At 46.3% G+C, this 23,305-nt stretch overlaps 1 protein-coding gene across 2 annotated transcripts in view; it reads left to right on the forward strand.

Moving 5' to 3' along the window:
* The window catches only part of TMEM232 (transmembrane protein 232), a 150,241-nt gene that overhangs the window by 48,960 nt on the left and 77,976 nt on the right, over positions 1 to 23,305 (forward strand). For both annotated transcript variants that reach the window (XR_008445317.1, XM_054031384.1), the window contains exons 9-10: positions 22,180 to 22,303; positions 22,713 to 22,938. Coding sequence is in view for 1 of the 2 variants with exons in the window: in XM_054031384.1 (XP_053887359.1) it covers positions 22,180 to 22,303; positions 22,713 to 22,938 (350 nt within the window). In the remaining variant the exon portion in view is untranslated. The remainder of the gene's footprint in view (positions 1 to 22,179; positions 22,304 to 22,712; positions 22,939 to 23,305) is intronic.

Consider the following 23,305-nt stretch of genomic DNA (forward strand, 5'->3'; position numbering starts at 1 on the left):
GTTTGTCTTTATTAAATTAGTTATTGATAGGAACTTCATTCCAGCATTTTAAGTTGCCTTAATTTTCCAAGTAGTTAAACAGCTGAAATGAAGTGTGCTATCCTTCAGGGAAATATATCAAGCTTCGATTTTTGGGTTTTTTGTTTTTTTATTTTTTTATTCCTTACTTGTGAAGTGTGACCAAAACTAATTTTGAATGATTAAAATTAATTTTGCGTGGGAATGATTTCCTGAATGATTCTGTTAATTTAAGCATCAACAGGCAAAGTCAAGCTTTAAATCTGGGCTGTGTTTAGCAGAGCTACAGTATTAAATGAACAGGAGTACTTGTGGCACCTTAGAGACTAACAAATTTATTAGAGCATAAGCTTTCGTGGACTACAGCCCACTTCTTCGGATGTATTAAATGAGTGTGTTGTTTTATTTTTATTTTTTAAGAAAATTTTTGAAAAAAAGAAGCATCTGCAAAAGTGATGCAAGGTATATGCTCATTCATAACCAAAAAAATCTAGTCTAAAACATAATAGGAGATTGCTCTGGGAACCAGATGTAAACTTCCCTAGAGATTAGGGATGTTCTGTCCCAGGTTTTTGGTTTAGCTGCATAAACTCCAGTGAAATGGGACAGTGAATATAACAGACCTCTCAACAAGCATGATTTTTCCCTTTGTTTTGTTCGTGAGCCTTAGTACATAACTATAATGGAAGAAGCAGAAGAAAGGGTTACTTAAACATAGAGTCTGTCATAGAGTCTGACAGAGGAAGGCTAACTCAGGCTGTAACCCAGCCTCCTGACAACAGGATGTGAAGCTCTGCGTCCTCAGAGCAAGGTGGGGATTGCAGGGGGCCACTTGTCCTCCTCTTCTCCTTCCGCCAGCTTACAAGTTAGCAATTTTTATAGTTTCTCTCATTCTCTCCAAGTGCTTGATTGGATCGTCAGTTTCCAGACTACATTACTCCATTATAGAAAGGAACCAAACAGCAAGTGGGTGGGTTTGCCGATATAGGGTTTGGGCTTGAGCCTATCTCTACACAATAGTCAGACGCTGTATATAATGTAATTATGCTGCTGAGCAAATGGTCACACAATTTACCTTTTCACCAACATGACACACAAATCTCTGCACAATATAAGACCACAAAAATTATCCTGCCACTTCTAGCTCCTCATCTTGCCCACCCATCCTTTGTCATTAATTTCCATAGCTGTGTTACTTTGTTTGTCAGTGGCTTTGTACACTGTTGTCCTTAAAAGGACAGAGTGGGAAGAAGAGAGAAAAATCTGTCCAATACAGAGGGCAGCACTAAGACTGAAAAAGGCCTTCACAGTTACCCTTTTCTCAGATGTAGTTGGAAGTAAGAACTGAAGGTGCCAACCAGAGCACCTAAGCCACAGAGGAAGGCAGCTGTCAGGCAGCTCTTTATCGTATAGAAGTGGAGCTGAAGATACCTAAATGGCAGCCACTTCTTCTTGCAAGCCTCCTCCATCTTCCTCAAGACAGTTCTTCAGAGTCTCCCTGTTCTTGGGGACCACTAAGCCCTGCAGGAATGAGACTTCTTTTCTGCAATGCAAGGCAATGACATTCATTTTTATTTTTATTTGGGATGACTTTTTTTTTTAAGTATTTCAGTAAAACCACAGATTACCAAATGATTTAGTAATCAGTTAAAATCTCCTTATTTCTAGCTGGTCACCAGATTCAGTGCAACTCTGCCTTATAGATCACGTGGCCTGACTGCACAACTTCAGTCCAATATGCTACTTAGTAGAAAGACCCTTGATAAGGGGTACTGATAACACTGGGAAGACTCAGAGAAAAGTTGGGCTAGATCTTTGGCCCAGCCCAAGTCCCTTTTGTGTTGCTCCAGCTATCATGGGCCAACAAAATAGTCCTCAGAAACTGTTCCTGCCAGTGTAGGTTAGATGGAGCTCTGTGTTGCTCTAACCTTCACGAAGACCGAACCAGCCCCTGGCTGCCCCCAGGATTGAGTTATGGGGTGGAAAAGTGGTGTAAACACCTTTTATACCCTACCCACTCCAGCTGCACAGAGCTCTCTATGTTTAGAGCATCTTGTTTCTATGGACCTTTTTGGTTCTTTTTATATTATATTATCTGGCAGATACAATGCAATATAATAGATTAACACAATGTAATACATGCCAGTGAAGTGCGTAAGAATCACCTAGAAACAGTAATTTCCAAAGATGTGTAGCATCAGCATAAAAGTATCAGTGTATAGCATTGAAGAACTACAAAGTACTTGTGTTATAAATTACTCCTTTTAAAGCCAATAATAAATACAGGCCAAATTCATAGTTTCTAAAATTGAATCTATTAGCCATTTAATCAGTCTCTGTACATAACCTCTGACGGGTGAATTTCACCCTTAAGAGACTTCACTGCCATTTTTTTCTGTTATTTATTATTTGTTTATGATAGTGCCCTATACATGTGAGGGCTAGGCACTGTCTAGATTTTCAAGGAAGAGGAGTCCATACTCTGAGACTCATGGTCTAGGGACAGATTAGGGTTATAGATTCCAAGGCTGGAAAGGACCATCGTGATCATCTAGTCTGACCTCCTGTATAACACAGGCCATAGAACTTCCCCAAAATAATTCCTAGAGCATATTTTTTAGAAAAGCATCCAATCTTGATTTTAAAATTGTGAGTGAAGGAGAATCCACTATTACCAGTGGTCAGTTGTTCCAGTGATAATTACACCTTATTTCTAATCTGAATTGGTCTACTTTCAACTTTTTTAATATTAGTCAGCCAGTTCCACTAGCGGTAGCAATAAAATAGAATGAGTTTTCGTTGAACAAGTGAAAAAAATTGCTTCACAAATATAACGATTTCACTCTCTGCTTTTGGCTGTTTTTTTTTCATTTTTGGTTTTATTATCTTTTAGTAAGCACTAGTTCCTTAAGGAGAGTGGTTGAGCCTGAGTTGTTGCTTTTTTGTCTGTGAAGTACAATAGCTTAAATTCACTTTACCACAGCAGTAGCTGTAAAGTTTGTGTTAAATGTGAGTGTTACTCTAACCTCAACAGCTCTCCAGTGTTATTTACTGTTCAAAGATTTTGGTCTTAAATCTTTAAGAATTACTGTAAATTAATTCTGCTCTGCAAACACTTAAAATTCTGAAACAATCCAAGGAGCAAGGATTCTCAACCACTTTCAAAGTGAAGACCGCTTCTTAAGAAAGTGATCATGTTGTTGAGTACATTCTCTCCCAGTCATGATCCTGTATCATCTCTACAGCATCTACAGGACTTGGTGAATTTGTACATGTATTTAATAGTTTTAAGATCAAATATGTTTCTTTTTCCAAAGCATGTCTCTAATCTCTAATGTCTCTGCACACTGCCTCTGCCCAGAGCACTGGCTTCGCAGCTCCCATTGGCCAGGAACCGCAGCCAATGGGAGCTGTGGGGGCAGTGCTTGCAGGTGGAGGCAGCACACAGAGCTGCCTGGCCCACCTGCCTAGGAGCTGAGCAAGGGGGATGTTGCTGCTTCCGGGGAGCCCCCCAGGTAAGCACCGCCCAGAGTCTGCCTCACCCCATCCGGTGCCGCAGACCCCTGCCCCCTCCCACACTCAAACGCTGCTGCTGCTGGGCCGGGGGGAGGCGGGGGCACGGTGGCCCGAGTCTGTTGCAGCAGCGGCCAGTGCGACTGGCACGATGGCTGCCTGAGCTGCTCCTGAGCCAGGTGCACCGGCCGCTGCAGAAGTCACAGAATCCGTGACTTCCATGACCTCTGTGACAAATTCTCAGGCTTGATGAGGGGTCTAAAATGATTGTTACCACTCAAGAAAGAGATCTTTGAGTCATTGTGGATAGTTCTCTGAAAACATCCACTCAATATGCAGCAGCAGTCAAAAAAGGAAACAATGTTGGAAATCATTAATAAAGGGATAGATAATAAGACAGAAAATATCCTATTGCCTCTATATAAATCAATGGTATGCCCACACCTTGAATACTGTGTGCAGGCCTGGTTGTCCATCTCAAAAGAGATACATTAGAATTGGAAAATGTACCAAAAAGGGCAACAAAAATTATTAGGCGCATGGAACAGCTTCCATATGAGGAGAGATTAATAGGATTGGGACTTTTCAGCTTGAAAATGAGACAACTCAGGGAGGATATGATAGAAGTCTATAAAATCGTGACAGCTGTAGAGAAAGTAAATAAGGAAGTGTTATTTACTTCTTCTCATAACACAAGAACTAGGGGTCAGCAAATGAAATTAATAGGCAGCAGATTTAAAACAAACAAAAAGAAGTATTTCTTCATGCAATGCACAACCTGTGGAACTCTTTACCAGAGGATGTTGTGAAGGCCAAGACTATAACAGAGTTCAAAAAATAATTTGATAACTTAATGGAGGATAGGTTCATCAATGGCTATTAGCCAGGATGGTCAGGGATGCAAAACCATGCTCGGAAGTGTCTCTAGCCTCTGTTTGCCAGAAGCTGGGAATGGGTGACGGGATGGATCACTTGCTGATTACCTGTTCCGTTCATTCCCTCTGAAGCACCTGGCCTTGGCCACTGTTGGAAGACAGGATACTGGGCTAGATGGACCATTGATCCCAGTATGGCCATTCTTATGCTCTTAAATTGAGACGATAGCATTCTCTAGGGGTATCCCAGGATCCTTTGCTTCATCTCTGAGTGGCATGCATCCTGTTATTGTTTTTGCTGTGAATTATGGGAAGCTACATGGGTTTACATTTTAAAAAATCCCATAAATCCACTGTCTCCACCCCATGCTTCTTGTTTGTACTGCTTCACACCATTTTTGAATTGCTGTGGGCCAGCATGATCCCAACAATGTTCTGTGCTACTATGGTGACAACCGTGACTATGCCCAGGCTGCTTGGGCTGTATTACAGGACTCGGGGTTGGACAGATTCAGCACTGGACTTTGCCTGTTGCACCACTGAGCAGATGATGCTGAAGCAGGAGAATATTCTATGGCAGCAGCAGCTCCTCCAGCAGCAGGAGGATACTCTGCAGCAGTGGCAGTAGGCTGAGGCAGAAGACCAGAAGACAGAAGACTGTATACAGCATACAGTGCCATTTATGGGCCTGGGAAATTAGGTTGGAGTGGTGGGAGAGGATCGGTCTGCAGGACTGGGACGAGCAGTAGTAGCAAGAGAATTTCAGGATAGGGAAGACTACCTTTGAGAGTTGTGCAGAACTGTTCCTGGAGCTTCAGTGGCAGCATACCAACATGCAGTGCCCCATTCTCATGGAGAAATGGGTCACCATTGGCATCTGGGAAGCTGGCCATTCCAGAATGTTATTGGTCTGCAGCCAACCAGTTGAGCATGAGGAGACCAACTGTTGAGGCCATTCTCATGCAGGTCTGCTATGCCATTGGTGAAGTGCTGTGTAATCAGGTCATGAAGCTGTGTAATGCTCAGAAGATTGATGGCTTTGCGTGCATGGGGTCCCAAACTGTATAGGTGCTCCCCCCATCCCCTGCCAGAGCACAGAATTTATAAACAGATGTATTTCTCCATGGTGCTTCAAAGACTGGTGGACCACTGCAACAGGTTTACAGGCATAAATGCAGAGTGATCTGGGAAGATCCATGATGCTAGGATCTTTTGGAACTCAGTAGTATTTAAATTAATGGAGAGAGGCTCCCAGGACCACTCTGAACATTGATGATGTGGAAGTTGGTTTGGTTATTCTGGGAGACCTGGCTTATCCCCGATGCTCTGGCTAATGAAGCTATATAGAGGCTGCTTGGACAGAAGGAAAGAATATTTTAACTATTGTCTCAGTAGTTGCAGAATGGTAGTCAAGTGTGCATTTGGCTGTTAAAAGGCAAATGGCACTGTTTATGGAATAGGTTTGAAGCAGCAGAATTTTTTTCCCCAACCATTGTAACTGCAGGTTGTGTTTTGCACAATATTTGTGAGAGTAAAGAGGAAAGCCTGAAGAGTAGGTAGGAGGCTGAAGAACAGAGACTTGCTCAGAGGTTTGAGCAGCCAGCAAGGTATCCCAAAGAACATAAACAGCCGGGGGAATGCTGGAAGAGATGCCTGTTCGTGTTTTGAGTCCCCTGGCTGAACATGTTAGCCCATAGAGATGGTACTGGGATGCAGACATCGCAAGCACTGGAGTATTTAGTGTTCCTTATGTGCTTTTGTAGAAACCATGCATTATTTCATTGTTAGTTAAATGATTTTCTGTGTAACTGCAATGATGACTCATAATGGATGGTCGGTGAAGAGTTTTTATTACAAAACAATAAAAAAATCAATAATAAAGTTTTAATGAAACCAATGGAAAAGTAATATCTTTGTAGTTGGAAATATATTTAACTAACCAATCTATAAAATAACCAGCTATACACAAACCTTTAATGAAAGCAATAGTAAGAACATTTCAAATACATCAAATGGAGGGGGGGGGGAGAGGGGCATAAAGTTACAGGCGAGCAAACACTGGGCCTTCGGAACTTCTTGTCTGCATGGGTTCTGGGTTAAGTGCCGCAGCTCAAAATTATCAGTGGTATTGCAGGGCTTGCTGCGGGGATGCAGTGGTTAGGGGTTGCTGCTGGTCCCAGTAGCCAGCATTGTCCAGGGGTTGAAGGACATGGCTGGATTCCAAATTATGGGACTGCAGGGCCTGCTCGCCTAGCAGCAGCATGTTTTGCAGGAAGACGCCTGGCTCAGGATCATATCCATCAGCTGCATCTGCATCTCTGTCTTTTTCCATGCTCTCCTTTGCCCTGGTGATGCTGTTGTAAGCCACAACCACTCTTTCCCTGGGCATTGAGACACTGTCCTTGGCCATTGTCATGATCTCCTGGGAGAGGTGCATTTCTTTCTCCCACTGGGTCCTCACCTATTGGCTCCGCCTCTCAGTCAGCCTGGTTTTCCTGTGTGACTCAGCCATGAGTTCTGCAAACATGTTGTGAGTCTTCCTTTTTCTCCATGTCAGGCTGGCCAGTCTGTCAGCAGTAGATAGAGGCCCTGTTCCTGATGGTTTGGCTGTTGCAGGTGCTGTCACTATGGGAGTAGGGGAAAAATAACCCAGTCACTTGTTCATATCCCAGGCAAGTCATGAGAGCTTTTTTAAAAAGTAGGTATACGTGATTTTACCCCCTGAGACTCTTCCCATTCTTTGGCAGAAACTCAGAGATAAGTGGCCTGCATGTACAGAGGGTGCCTGGTTCATTTGGATTTCTGTATATTGTATCTGCTTTCACGCTGGTAGGGATGGGGTGGTCAGAGCTATGTTTCCAAGTTGCTTTTGCAGTTTTGTTTGAGTGCTGGAGACCCTCCTGTGGTGTTGGAGGTATAAAAGGAGATTGGGGAGGGGGTGTTGTTGGGGGCGAGCTAGATAGTAATCCCTTCTACATCCCCTGTAGGCTATCCTCCTGACTCGCAATGATGTTAGGCTGAGGCAGGTGACAAGGAGGTTGAGAATGGCCTTTTTCAAAAAGGCAAAGGGTGGACCAGTGAGAGAGGCTGTAAAGCTATTCACCAGGATAGTTCCCTAGAAGTGCTGCAGGATTGGAAGGGGCTTGCAAGCTATATCGGGACCATGGGCATGCAACTATTCTCTATAATATGCAAAACAAAACCGAGGAATTTCACAGTCTTAATTTCTGCTGCATCTCCCTGGTAGACAGAGAAAAGAAGAGAGGGTTCTGGCATGATTTTATAGGGTATTTGTACCTCAGCAGGGAGCAGTATTGTTTGTGCCTTGACCAGGCATCCAATGTTCATTTGTGTCTACTGTAAACGACAAGAACTAAGCAAATTTCTCTTCCTGTAAGCAGGGTCTCAATACACTGTTGAATTCTGCACTAATGAATGCTTTCATTATTTGAATCTGCCGCAAGAGGGTGGGTGGAGAGGGGGAGGAATTCATACTGTGACTGTACTCTGCTGGCAAGTGCCATTTTGAAACAGCAAAAGACAGGGAGATGGAGGCTCTTAGCTCACAGCTGCCAACAATAATATTAAAATGGTGAAGATAGGTACTTACATGCCAAAGTTCCCTTCCGAGGAATCTGACTCTTTTGGTCCCGGCCTCAGCCAATGCAGGAAAGGAATCAGAGTCCATTGCAGCAGGGCAGGACTGGGTTTAGTTTTCCAGCTGGCTGTTGTCAGGGTGCTGAGTAGGCAGGCTACTCATCTGGTCTTAAACTGGACAGTCCTGCTTTCCTAGGGTTTCTAGTACTCATCCAGTACTGAGACAAAACCAGATGTGGTTTAATCTGATATTGGACAGGGGATGCCATTTTGAAGAACATACAAGGTCACTTCCACCCACTCAGCCCATATCCCAAATGTCACCCACTCATGGCAGGTAATAGCCTTGACTGATGGGTAATAGCACAGAAGCTGGCCAAGGAGAACTTTCAAGGTCACCAAAGAAGGTATCTGGGACAATGGGGTCTTTCGAACACTGGGTGGAGAAAGAACACTGACCAACGAAAATAGGGAGGGAGTGGTGCTTTGCAGGAGCCCTGGCCAATGAGTGTGAGGCAGGGTAGAACTCTGGGGTATGTCCAATAGTGTGTTTTGGGGTCTGTACCCAGTGACAGCAGTGGCCAGTAGATGACGGGTGTGCGGTGGCTACATAGCGAGCAGCTTGGCTTACAGTACCGGGAGCTGTTGGCTGGAGGTGGCGAGAGACTCGGATCAGGGATATGGAGGAATGCACTCTTAAAAATGGTGTCACCTGTGCAGCATGACCTTGCACACACCATATGTGTAAGGTCAGACACAAGGGAGGTGAGGTCACATCAGTGAGGGTGGGACATAGTGTCTCTGGAAGTACCAGAACATCCAGTATTCCAGGAATGAGTGAGTGACCACCCTAGTCATGAGTCCCAAAAAGATCCTATCTCTCAGTGGGGCAGCTTTTCTCCAGCATCCTTTCAGTCATCCCCCGATGGGTTGAACCGGTCAGCCTCAGTGGGGGTGAGGGGAAAGTGCGGGCAGCAAGCTCCTAATAATGCCTGGGATGGGTCATGCTGTAATTGTGTAAAATCCTGTCCAGTGCATCAAAAAAAATCTTCCTTTGGGTTCTCTTTTTATCTCATTTCAATGCACTTTCTCCTGAGCTGCTTGTTCTTTATTCGAAACTGGTCAGCAACCTGGTCATGACCCCTTGCAGACATATGCTTTGCACTGTCCACAGAATGGTTCTTTAGTCCTGTGGCTGGCCACAAGAGCTTCCTGAACCAATGCTTCTCCTAGATAACAATGAGATCCGGGGTCTCAGCATGGCTCCCCACAGCTGCAGGTGGCATGTTGTGGGCCTTCTGGACTGCAATCCCAGTTGTATTGCCAGAAAGATACGCTTGGATCCAGGACCAAATGGGCAAAATCTGGCTCTGTGCCATGTTTTAAAGGGGGAAAGGGCATCCTGGGAACTTGATCAGTGCAGTAAGAAGACAGGTCAGTAACGGTCAACCTGCAAAGCCGTTGGAAGCATGCAAAAAGTGGTGCACAACAACTGCATGCACATGAACAAAAGACTGAACTAATACAATTAGAATCAAACCTAGTCCACTTTGCAAGAGTTCCCAATAAATGCAGAGGTCGTGCACAGTGATGAGTTGTGTCATTTGTATACGTGTGTTCTCAAACTGGATTAACTCATTTGATCTGGTGTAAATCCCCTATGTAGACCAAGATGTGGACAGTAATTGATCCTGGAATAATTTTAAATTTCTTCTTAAAATCAGTGTCTCTGCTAATACTTTTAAATCCCTTTTTCTTTCCACATATGGAATAGAAACTTCTGGCCTCTTTCTTTGTAAGGTTTCAGAGTAGCAGCCATGTTAGTCTGTATCCGCAAAAAGAACAGGAGTACTTGTGGCACCTTAGAGACTAACAAATTTATTTGAGCATAAGCTTTTGTGGGCTACAGCCCACTTCTTCAGATGCATAGAATGGAACATATATTGAGGAGATATATATACACATACAGAGAGCATGAAAAGATGGGAGTTGTCTTACCTACTCTGAGAGGCCAATTAAGTAAGAGAAAACTTATATATCAAGTGTAAACTCAACTATGGCTCACTTTCCCCCTATTTTACCCCTATGCTGCTAGGAATAAATCCTCTCCCTCCTTGGTATTTATACTTTTCAAACATTTGTAGCCTCTTAATATATTCTCCCCCCACCCCCCACACACCTCTTTAGCTGTTGCTCAGCCAATCTGTACTGTACTTACATATTTAGGTCTTTTAATCTCTCTCAAAAGTCAATTCCTCAGGGCCCCGATCATTTGTGATTCTTTTCTGAAATCCCTCCAGTTTTTCATATCTTTGATAGTGAGTGAGGTGTCCAGAACTGAAGGCAATATTCCATGTGCACTCATATCAGAAACACGTAGACAGGATCTATATAATCTCTGCTCCATAATGTGATGTGACTGTGTATGCACCTCACGTTTTAAATAGCTTTTTTTTTGCTACCATGTTGCATTGCAAACTCATGTTTAATTTGTTATTCACTATCACATTTTGGAAAAGAATAATGCTGAAAGTGACCAAGTTTCTGCCTTGCATTAAATATCTGTGTTTCAGATTATTCTCCCCTCAATATATTTGCTTGAATTTTACAAGGTGAATCATTTGGTTATTTTTCTGACCAAGTTACTAACCTCTCTGCATGCCTTTGTATTTGTGTCCTTACTGATCTTTACTCCTTCTTTTAGATCACTTAATTAAGATACTGAACAAAACTTGATATAAATATTGATTTTTCTGCATCTCAGCATCTCCCACAATTCTGAAACATATGGACTGTTCCTCTTTCTGCAGCTTTGGGAGGCAGTTCAAAGCTGTAGTACAGCCCATGCTAGCCAGCCACATTCCCTTCTCTGGCCTGCTGCCAGATCTTCTGCCTCCATAGCAGCAAACTGGCAGTTCAGTTCTCTTTGCCAGCTTATTACTTTATCCATATTTTCAGACAGTAGTCAGCAGCCTTTCTCCTCCATCTCCTGGACTGGATATGGAGCAGTCAGGTGGTCTCAGCCAGCCCAGCACTGCAGCCCCTCACCGTCAGACCCTTTTGCTCCTTTTCAGGCATAGCAGAGCTGTCTCACAAGCACCGAGTTAAAACCAAGTGGTGGTGTATCTGTAAGGAAGCTATTGTAAACTCTTCAGAGGGCAAATTGTGCCCTGCCTGTTCTCAGCCAACAGACTCTGGTACTGCTAGGGCACAGGAATGTTGGGTCCACACCTTTGCCCCAAGAAGCTGTGATTCCAAACAGAAAAGTCTGATTTGGAGACGCAGACCAACCAGAGTGAGAACTCGGAGACGCCAATGACAAGGAGGACTTCATCTGACCCAGGACAGAACAAGACCTAAAAGATCCCCCCCTCCCAAATGGGTCATAAATTCATTAAGGAGAGAAATGACACTCACACTCAGCTCCTCTTCTTCCCAAATTGAATCAGGGAACTCTGGCAATGAAACCCTATTCCCCAGGCAGGGGGAGTGCAACCCTGATGGGGAGGACAGTGAGAGAGAGATATCCAGAGGGCTGAAGGCACTGTATAAAACAAACTGCAAAAGACCATGCCCTAGAAACAGCTGGGTGGCAACAACTGAAAAGTTGGCCAAAAAAGGCTAAAAAATTCAAAAAGAGCAAAAAAGGGAAATAAAAGGTATATAAAAAGATAGCATATAGCAGGTATTCATCCTCTGCCTCAAACACCTCCTCTTTTACTGAGGAAGGGGACCTCTCAGATTGAGGCTCTGAGCAGAACATGGGGGGGGGGGGGAGGGAAAGGTTTTGGCCTTCTGAAGCATTTGAAACCATGTGCAAAAAGGTCACATCCACAATCCAGATCCAACCAGAAGATAGGTATCCCTTTAGGCTTGTCTTCTAAATCCTCTTCGGAGACAGCAATCCCACTGCATTCATACTTCAAGGATGTGATCAGAGACGAATGGGAAACCCCTAATAAGGGCAAACACATAAGCAGGTATACACTTAGGTATTACAAAATGCATGAGCCAAAAAAAAATGCCATTAGATATACCAAACATTGGTGCTGCAGTGGCATCACAGGTAAAATATATAGTAACACCATATGAAGGGGACTGGGGATTTCTTTCCCAAAGATCCAACTGATAGAAAGGTGAAAAACATCCTAAAGAAGGAACTTTGAGACTTCATTGACCACCCTTGGAGCATCTCTGGCAGCTACATGCTTTGCAAGAGCCACTGTGTCCTGGCTGGATGTCCTTAGTGCTATGAAAGAGACCATCCTGACTTCCAGTCTACTCTTATGAAAATTTCCCTAGCAACAGCTTTTGTGGATGCGTCAATGGATGCAATGAGATTTTCAGCCAGGGACATGGCATCCAGCTCAGCAACTAGATGCCACATCTGGCTCCACAGCTGGAAGGTTGACATTCACTCCAAAAAGTCCTGTGCTTATCTAAATTCACAGGCTCTCTTTTCTCTGGGGAAGAACTAGACAAAATAGTGGCAGAAAGCTCTGCCAAACCAAAACAATTCCTCCTCTCAGTGATCTAAAGAGGAACTACAAACCTAGCAACAAAGATTGTCAATCCTCCCAAATAAAGATACCAGAGGAAAGGCAGCAGATATATATGGGGAAAACCCTGGAATGGGATTGGGTGGCAAATCCAGAGGTGGTCCACTGCCTCTAAGAGCCCAGTACGACAGCAAACAAACATATCTCCACCCAAACCTGAATCTGCAAGGCAGAATTCTCCACTTCTCAGAATAATGGTTTTGATTGATCACAGAAGTGGGTGAGAGAGGTGGCATGTTGCAGATACTCCTCGAACTAAAGCCCTGCCCTATCCCTTCTTCATCCAGCCCCCCATCTCAAAACAACAGTTCACTACTCGTACCCATCTGTAGAGATGCATAGCTCCCGAATCGCCAGTCCACAGGCGCGGCAAACTGCTCCCATGGCTACGAGGCAGGAGTGACCTTCAATCCAGCGTTTGTGTTTGGGAAACTTATTTGGCTGATTTGATTGTACCCTCGCAGCTGGTGTTCACGCGCTCAAGAGATGGGTTCGTTATCTTATGTGCATGTATACTGCCTGGCTCTTCTATGCGCAAGAATGTAACCACTAAGAAGAGTTGTAAACAAAGTAAGGAGAGAAATAAAAACCCCAGGAAAAGTTTTCCTGGGAGGCTTTTTGCAAGAGGCTTGTAAAGCTCTCTAGCTACCACAGACCTGGCGTTCTGTTTCCTTTCCTGCGTCGTCACCACAGCTGGTGACCCCGACGTGATACCCCTCTACTCACCGGCTGGATACGCCGAGCGCGCCCGCGGCTGTTTGCCGCCCCTTATTCGTGAGTATGGGGGGGAAACTTTCCAGTGCCCAGAAGGAGCACGCAAGAGAGTTACAAGAGATTATACGACAGCGATCATGTGTCGCTGTCCCGGTCGCTCATATTGAGGACCTCCTAAGGGAAATAGATCGCCAGTGCCCCTGGTATCCAGACTGCGGGTCATTGCAGCTTTTTGATTGGATACAGATTGGGATCACCTTGTATAGTAAACCCCGTGCCCCAGTTCAGTGCCTGCTGCTCTGGCAGCGTTGTAAGGAGGCACTGGAGGGGATCGGCCCCAACAGCCCCAAGCCGGTCCCCCTTTTGCCCCCAGGTGATGGGCCACCCCCCTCCTGCCCACAGCTGACCCTCCCTGCGCCGCCGCCCGTGGCGGCGCCCCCCTGCCTACCGGTCGGGCAGGGGGGCGCTGTCGCCGCGGCGGTGCGGCAAGCGCGTGAGGCCGGTCTCTTGACCGATGAGGAATCCAAGTGTGGGTTCGAGGCGTTTCCCGTCTCTTGGCGGGATAATGGAAATGGGGGGCAGATAGTGGACTGGGAGGCTCTCCCCTACTCAGTTCTGCGCGAGCTCCGCAAGGCAGTTCGTGAGACCGGGGTGCGGTCCACTTTCACCCTGGGGATCTTGGAAGGTGTGTCAAACGGTTACTTCTTGCTCCCCCAAGATTGGAAAGACATGTGTCGCATGGTGCTGTCTCCCGCGCAATACGTTGTGTGGGATAGCGAGTACCAGCGAGAGGCGCTTGCAGCAGCAGCGCAGGGTGGGGGGGCTTATCTTGCTGAGCAGTTATATGGCACAGGGCAGTTTTCGAGCATCCCCGAGCAGGCGGCGGGCACGCCCCGGGTAGCTTTTCCCATCATTGGCCAGTGTGTCCGTCGCGCGTTCCGCAGGGTCCCCGCTGCAGGCGAGTCCTCTAAGTCCTTTGCGGTTACTCGGCAGGGTGCCACCGAACCATTCCACCAGTTTATTGACCGCCTCCAAGAGGCAGTCCAGAGGCAGATTGATAACCCGCAAGCCCAGACTGAACTAATGATAAAATTGGCTTACGAAAATGCCAATGCAGACTGCCGCCGTGCCATGCAGGCAGTGGTCGGGCGCCCCGGGTATACCCTGGCAGAATTGCTGCAGGCGTGTGCTGACGTAGGCACTCAGACCCATCAGATGGCCCTGCTGGCAGCTGCCCTGCACAAGGGGCAGAAGCCTCAGGGGAACTGCTTTAACTGCCAGAAGCCCGGACATTTTTGGCGGGAGTGTCGGGCCCCTGCGGGGGGCATGTGTAAAAACAAACCCAAGCCCCGGACAGACCAGAGGCCCCGCACGCTGTGTCCGAAATGCAAAAAGGGCTACCATTGGGCTGCGCAGTGTCGCTTGGCCGGGGGTGACAGCCGGGTCTTGGCTGCTAACCGAGACAACCCCCCGGGAAACTAGTAGGCGGGCCTGCGACCAGCCCGAGACCCAAGGCCGCGCCCCTCTCCGTGCACGATGCCCCCGCCGCCACAAGGGGCAGTGCGGGGATTGACCTTGTTAATCAGGAAAATATGGATATCACTCTCCCCGGGGAGGTCCTCCTCATGCCGTCCCAGATTCAGGGCCCGCTGCCGGAGGGCATGGTGGGCCTTGTCCTACCCCGCTCGTCCGCCAGCAAGCAGGGCCTGTTTGTGGTGCCTGGGGTGGTGGATTCGGACTATGGTGGAATTATCCATGTTCAACTGTGGAGTCATCTCCCGAAACGGCTGTTTCAGGGAGATGCCTGGGCGCAACTCATACTTGTGCCCTACTCCCTTCCGGCAGGGGGAAGAAACGTTCCCCGAACCGGAGGCTTCGGGTCCACCGACCAGCGCACTATTCACCCACAAGTGGCAGCAGTTGTTAAAGACATTGGAGCACCCCAACCCAAACGCATTTACTGCCTCAACGATCAGCCGTTCGAGGGTGTTATCGACTCTGGGGCAGACATTACCGTCATTGCCGCTGCGCAGTGGCCCGCCCATTGGCCCACAGAGCAGGCTCCGGCAGTTTGGGGTGTGGGCGGGGCACAGGACTCACAACGAAGTGCCCGATGGTTGGAGGTTAGGGCGCCCCAAGGCATCCGCCGCGCCCGTATCCGGCCTATCATTCTCCCCGTCCACCTCAACCTGTGGGGCCGTGATTTATTGACACAGTTCACTGCCACCATCCATATCAATGATTAGGCATACGGCCCTCCCCCTCCGTTGGCTCACTGACGAACCCGTATGGGTTGCGCAGTGGCCGCTTCCTTTAGAAAAGCTGGAGGCCCTCCAGCACTTGGTTAATGACCAGCTGAAGGCAGGACGTTTGGAGGAGTCCACTAGCCCCTTTAATACCCCCGTGTTTGTGATTAAAAAGAAATCTGGCAAGTGGCGCCTCCTGCAGGACCTTCGCGCCATTAACAAAATTATACAGCCTATGGGTCCCCTGCAGTGTGGTACCCCTAATCCCAACCTTATTCCCTGTGATTACCGGTTATTTGTAATAGATTTAAAGGATTGTTTTTTTACCATCCCCTTGCACCCTGAGGACCGGGTGCACTTTGCCTTCACTGTTCCGGTTTTGAATCACTCCCAGCCCACTCCACGCTATCAGTGGAATGTGCTCCCTCAAGGCATGTTGAATAGCCCCACCTTGTGTCAGCATTTTGTTGCGCAGGCCCTACGGCCCTTCCGCGCAGCACACCCAGATGCCTTAATTTACCACTACATGGATGACATCCTGGTGGCTCACCCCGTCCTCCCTGATGACTGGCTGGACGAACTGCGCCACCAGCTTGCGGCGTGTGGCCTGGTTGTGGCACCGGACAAGATCCAGCGTCAGCCACCCTTTTTGTATCTTGGTCACCGCATGCTCCAGTCATATGCCCGTCCAGTTTGTCCCGAGTTGGTATTGCCCAACCCTCTTACGTTTGTACAGCTTCAACAGTTATTGGGGTCCCTTAATTGGATTCGTCCTTTTTGCCCTCTGACTACCTCCATGCTGTCCCCTCTTTTTTCTGGCCTTCGGCAGGGCCGTCTCCCCGGAGATATCATTCCCGTTTCCCAGGAACAGCGCCAAGCGGTCACCCTCATTAACCAGACCCTGGCCCAGGTGTGGGTCGACCGCCGAGAAAGGGAACAGCCCCTTTTTGCCATTTTGCTTCCCACACTCTCACAACCGACAGCTGTCCTCGCCCAGGAGGGGGCGGCAGCGCGTCTTCGTTTAATTGAATGGATTTATTTGACCCACTCCCCTCCGCATACTATTCAGACACTCCCTCAACAGGCCGCAGAGCTGATTTTTAAAGTGCGAGAACGGTCCCGTACCCTCTTGGGTTGGGACCCCGTTGCCATTATTGTCCCCATCCCGGCTAAAGACTGGGAACGCACTGTCTCTTGCAGTGCCACCCTCCAATTGTCTCTTGCTGACTATGTTGGGGAAGTTAAATATCACATTCCCCCTGACCCCCGTCTTTCGTTCCTACAACAACGTTGCCTTCACCTCCGGCCGTCCTTGTCAACCGTCCCCATTAAGGATGCACTTACCCTTTTTACGGACGGCGGCCCAACACGAGGTGCGGTCAGCTGGCAGGTGCAAGGCACTTGGCAAGTCCGCTTTACCCTGCCTCAGCGCTCCCCACAGCGCGCAGAGTTGGCTGCTGTCATCCTGGCCTGCCGATGCTTCCAGGATGACCCTTTTAATTTGATTACTGACAGTCTTTATGTTACTAATGTTCTTAAGTCTCTTCCAGGTTCCTATGTGTCGCCCTCCTGTGATGACAATTTGTTGGCCCTTTTTCTTACCCTGCAACAGCTCCTTTCCTCCCGCTCTAGCCCACTGTTTGTGGCACACATTCGCAGTCACACCACACTACCGGGCCTATTAACAGAAGGCAACACGGTGGCCGACCAGGCGGTCAAATCGGTGGCCTCAATTTTTTCCTCCCCAATCGAAAGCCACGCCTTTTTTCATCAATCCGCCAAGGCCCTTGCCAAGCAGTTCACTCTCCCATTGTATCAGGCGCAGGCCATTGTTCGCCAGTGTGACCTTTGCGCTTCTCTCTCCAATAGCCCGGAGGTAGGGGTTAACCCTCGTGGAACCTCGGCCAACCAGCTCTGGCAAATGGATGTTACACATTTCCCTCCCTTTGCCCCCTGGCAGTATCTTCACGTGTGTGTAGATACCTTTTCCCATTATGTGTGGGTCACCCCCCAGAAGGGTGAGGCCTCTCGTCATGTTATTAATCACATGATTCGCGCTATGGCAATCATGGGTCACCCATCCCATCTTAAGACCGACAACGGCCCCGCCTACTGTAGCTCGGCCTTTGCCTCCTTCTGTACCACGTGGGACATTGTCCACACGTTTGGTATCCCGTATAACCCCACAGGCCAGGCCATTGTGGAACGAGCCAATCGTGCGCTCAAACAAGCCCTGGTCCGCCAAAAACAGAAAGGGGGGATTCCCGTAGGCCTTCCTCCCCGCCAGGAATGGCTGGCTGCAGTGCTTTTTACCCTGAATCATTTGAATTTGACTGACAACTACTCTGCAGCAGAATGTCATTTTCGCAGCTACCAGGCCTTGCCCCGCCCCTTTGTTAAATATCGCAAGGCCCCAGACCCTCAGTGGCATGGCCCAGTGCCCCTTATAACGTGGGGACGAGGGCATGCTGCCGTTTCTCTTCCTACAGGTCCGTTGTGGGTCCCGGCGCGTAACGTCCGCCCGTGGCACGGCGATGGCCTGGCACCAGGGACTATCGAACCCCATTCCACAGTTCAACCTACATCTGCAGGATCCCGAGCGTCCTCGCCAGCGCCCCCCGCGGGGGCCCCCGCAGCGCATAACCTGGGGACAGGTTAAAGCCCTTTCATTGCAGGCCGAGCAGCTGCGAGTGCAGCAGCAGCTAGAACCTACCGCAGAAAATTACCTTGTGACATTGTTAGCTTGCCTTAATGCTAATTCACTCCTTATTTTGTGTGTATTGGGGAGTTTCCTGTTGGCCCCTAGCTGCCAAGGCGAACCCCAGATGGAGCAGCGGCTGCAGTTTAACACCTGGGTCCACCTGGCAGAAGTATTAAATCAATCTGATTTCTGCCTGGCCGTTGCCCCGGAAATGCAAGGTCTGTTAAGTACCTGCCTTGTTCCTGTCTGTAAACCACCCAGCAACATCTGGGGTGTGAGACAGTGAAAGAAATGTGCTGTTTTAAGCTTGCTGATAATAGTTTTGTATGCAATAGCAAATTGATATGCTGAAATGCTATGCTTAAGTCATCCGCCAAGACGTTTTTCTTCCTTGGTAGGATTATATTTAGTTATAGCCACCCTTAGAGTGGATGAAGACCCTTTTATAGTATGGGGTCCTAGTTTTGATGTTTGACGTTTTACTTTGCTGCTTTGTTTAATGTATACCCAATCTAGTGGCATTGTGTATGCTACCCTGCGAGAGTGTTTTGTTTAAACACCGCATTTATAAAATAAAACAGGGGGAGATGTAGAGATGCATAGCTCCCGAATCGCCAGTCCACAGGCGCGGCAAACTGCTCCCATGGCTACGAGGCAGGAGTGACCTTCAATCCAGCGTTTGTGTTTGGGAAACTTATTTGGCTGATTTGATTGTACCCTCGCAGCTGGTGTTCACGCGCTCAAGAGATGGGTTCGTTATCTTATGTGCATGTATACTGCCTGGCTCTTCTATGCGCAAGAATGTAACCACTAAGAAGAGTTGTAAACAAAGTAAGGAGAGAAATAAAAACCCCAGGAAAAGTTTTCCTGGGAGGCTTTTTGCAAGAGGCTTGTAAAGCTCTCTAGCTACCACAGACCTGGCGTTCTGTTTCCTTTCCTGCGTCGTCACCACACCCATCACTCCAATTTGGTTTTTCATCAGCCCCTAGGGTCTTCACCAAGATGCCTGTGGTAATAATAGCCATACCTTAGGTCTCAGGGCACTCATCTGTTCCCTTTCTAGATGACATCTTCCTTAGAGCTCCCACCCAAGCAGTGCCACAGTCTGGATGCTGAATCTGCTTCAAGCATATGGATTTATGATAAACACCAAGAAGAGTTCCTTGATTCCCTCCACAAAGATAGTTTACATGGGAGTGGAAATAGAAATTTATGCTCAAAGGTCTACAAATCACTGGACAAATACCACGAGATCCAGTACCTGATATCCATGTTGCTAAATTATGCAAGGCCGACCATAAAGTCTACAGCTACTGGGCCTCGTGGTTTCATGTTCAGAAATCAATTCATGAACAAGGTCCCATATTACGTGCTTCAGGGCTTTTCTCCTGAAAGTATGGAACTGTTCACCTGGAAGCATGTAAGATGAGATACTGGATCCAAGCCAGGTGCTGAACTCTGTAATATGCTGGACAATCCCACAGAATGTCTGCAAGGGACTTCCCACATGCCTTCCAGATCCGCATATACTCACAACTGATGCCAGCCTGCTGGGATGGGGAGTGCATCTGAGGAACAGGACAGTGTAAGGCACCTGGAATCCCAGAGAAAGGAACAAGAACATCAACCTATTGGAGTGCAGAGCTGTCAAGCTAACTCTACAGAAGTTCCAGAACTACCTAAAGAGGAAACGTTCTCATCCATCTGAAAAAAAACGACCACTGTGGTGTGTATCAACAATAAAGGGGAAACCAGGAGTGTAACTCTGCATGCAAAATTGATGGAGGTAGTGGAATGGGCAGAGAGGACTCGTCTTTCCATAAAAGCAATACACATAAAGGACAGCAGAACTAAAAGGCAGTCCAGCTCAGCAGATGCAGTCAACAGCTCAGAATGGTGCCTGAATCAGAAATTTTTCTCTCTGATTTTGCAGTATTTCAGCAGGGAAGCAGATCCCAACTCCCTGGGGATGGATGCTCTTTTGCACAGATGGCCACAAGACCTGCTATTCACATCCCCACCTTTTCACTTCTAGGAAAGGTGATCCAGAAGATAAAGCAAGAAGCAGCAAAGGTGATAATGCTAGCTCTGCACTGGCCAAGGAGGCCAAAGTTCTCCGATCTGATAGAACTGAAGTTAGAACCACCACTGCAGCTACCAATGAGACCAGACATCCTTTACCAAAGTTCAATCCTTCATCAAGACCCAGACCATCTACAACTGACAGCCTGGGTTTTGAGAGGGAAGTGTTAGCAGCACTTCCAAAGTGCTTGGAACTCTATTCTTCTCCTCCAGGCAAGCTTCAACACCAAAGCCATCTGGACTAGGTTTAGCTTGTGGTGTTGAACACAACAAAAATCCCAAGGATCCTGGTATCCCAGTTATCCTGGGCTTTCTTCAGGAAGCTGATGAAAAAGGACTTTAGCCCAACACAACAGTGCACCAGGTATCAGTTATAAGTAACGACCTATTCTCAGGATCCTCTGATTCCTTGACAGAGAGCCCTCAATTATCTTGATTTCTCTGAGTAGTGAGACTGGCTAAACTTGCAGTTAGATAACAATGCACCCTTTTGAGCCACTGAAATTAATATCTCTTCTACCTATCCATCAAAACCTGTTTTCTGGTAGCCATCACGTCTGCTAGATTAGTTTCTGAACTAGCAGCTTTATCCATGCAGGGTCCCCACTGTGTGTTCCATTATGACAAGGCCGTGTTAAGAACCCCAGAATCATTCTTATCTAAGGTGAATTTCCCATGCCTCAGAGGAAATCATTCTCCTTTCATTCTGTCCAAAGCCATAGCATCCAACAGAAAAGATGTGGCACTCAGGTGTTCAAAGAGCACTAAAGATCTATACGAAGCACACCAAAATCGACAAGAAGATTGGGCTCCTTGTTTGCCTTCTTTCATTCAGAATATCAAGAACTCAAGATATTCAAGCTGTCACTAGCTAGATGGATCGAGCTATGCTTCATAGAGGCATACTAGATGTCAGGTACTCTTGTTCCACATGGAATCAAGGTACACTTCACAAGGTTTATGGCGATTTCTTGGGCAGAAAGAGCTTGTACTTTCCCTGCAGAGAGCTGCAGGGCAACAACATGGTGATCAGTTAACATCTTTATTAGGCATTTTAAAATGGACTTTCTGTTCTCTGTAGAAGCCTTCTTTGTCAGCAAGGCGCTGCAAGCAGTGGTCCTATAATAGCATTGCCATTTTGGGCAATTAACTCAGCGTGGGCTTGTGCCTTGCTAGGAACCTCCCTCCAATTTGATTCATTGTTAGTTAACATTACCCTTTGTTTACCTGTCAGCAAATTATGACAAATCATCATTTTTCTCCCTTCTAGTTAGCCAAATAACTCCTACGTCACTGGTAGGGCCAACATGTTGGCCCTAAGGGTTAGCAGAGGAGTGGACTAGATATCTCATAGAGCTTTGCTAACATTAATTTCAATTACTATGAAAACAGTTTATTTTTTCTATTAAACGAAGTGATATATATCATATCTAATGCCTTATTCCCTACCATTTGAACAGAAACCTAGTACTTTTAAGATCTAGCAGTGAACTACTTGTTACCAGTACCAAAATGTTCAATCCATGAATGATGTCAAGGTGTAACAGAACTAAGAAACCATTAAAGCATAGAGCTAGTTCATCTGCCTTTACTGTGGATCCAGAAAGAAATGTGATAAGTTTGTGCTTTTCCAGGGCCTGGATATTGTCAGACCTTTACATTAAACTCACTAAATCTCCATAAATCTGTGGTACACTTTCACTTGCTCTCTAGACTTTGATGTTAACTGGCTCCAACAAATGCCTGCATTTATTGACACTAATTGATTCTAGCAAACCAGGACACTAATTGCTTCTGGCTAGCCAATATTTTAAAAATCCATTATTATTTTATTTTGTATTAAAGTTTTTTTTTGTGTGTCTTGAAATATCTAGGTTGGATTCTGTATTAGGTTTGTTGGTCCTTGGAGAGGCTGCCAAATTAAACTTGTCCTGCTTGAAGGTTTTAATGGATCTAGTGAGAGATTTTATTTCAAGCTCTGTGTCTCTTCAAAAGCAGGTAACAGCAGTACTAATTTAGATGTAGCAAGAAAATGTGTTTGTTGCAAACACTAAATTGGATAGAAACAAAGCATTTATTTTTTTTACTATTTAAAACTGAAGGTCATGCTATTCTTAGTACAGTATTTTGAGATGGGGATAGAATGAGCAGACCAGTTATTTCAATAGAATAAACATCTGGAAGCGTAACTCTCCTATTCTTTAACCACTATGCATGTCTGGTGAATAATTATTTCCTCTGCTATACTACGCACTCACTTCTGGGGCATTAATGTGACTAAATATGACATTAGATTATAGTATACGACTTTGCTCCTATTGTATAGTATACAGTTCTTTTGTTAGAACTTGGATTTTGTCACAAACTCTCTAGGTATTTGATGGAAGTTTTATATTTCTACTAACAGAAAGACAACTGCATGAAAAACCTATCATCCTGGCACTGGGAAATAGGCTACATATACACCACTGTGCTCAGAGACATTTGTTTAAGTGGTATTACCTCAGATTTACAAAAGACAGCTTTTCTTGGATTCTGTGATTGTACAAAACCGCCTAAGCATCCAGAAGAATTAAGTGGAGCAAGTTTTTTTGACTTTTTGCACTACAGTCCTTCACATGATCCACATGACTGTAAGTACCAAATAAGATCCCCCACCCCCACCCCCTCCCCCACACACATACTCCTGCCAATTTTACAAATATGGTAAGCACATGAAAAAAGTTCAGCTACAGAAAACTCATTTTGATGCCCAGTCTTCACTTCCCTGAATATTTGGGGATAATTTGCTGCTTATTATTTGCCCTATGGTGTTCTACATAATATAGGTAATATAAGAATCCAGGTGTATTAACTATATTGTATTTACATTGTAATTATTCTGAGTCATGTATTCTTAGATGAATAAGTGGTAGTTACAGGTATCAATGAACAAAAGCAAAGCACAACTGCACTGTAACGTCAATGTAACTACATGGTAAATTACAATATACAGTATAC

The sequence above is a fragment of the Malaclemys terrapin genome, chromosome 6 (genome assembly GCF_027887155.1).
Source record: "Malaclemys terrapin pileata isolate rMalTer1 chromosome 6, rMalTer1.hap1, whole genome shotgun sequence".
Classification (NCBI taxonomy): Eukaryota; Metazoa; Chordata; order Testudines; family Emydidae; genus Malaclemys; species Malaclemys terrapin.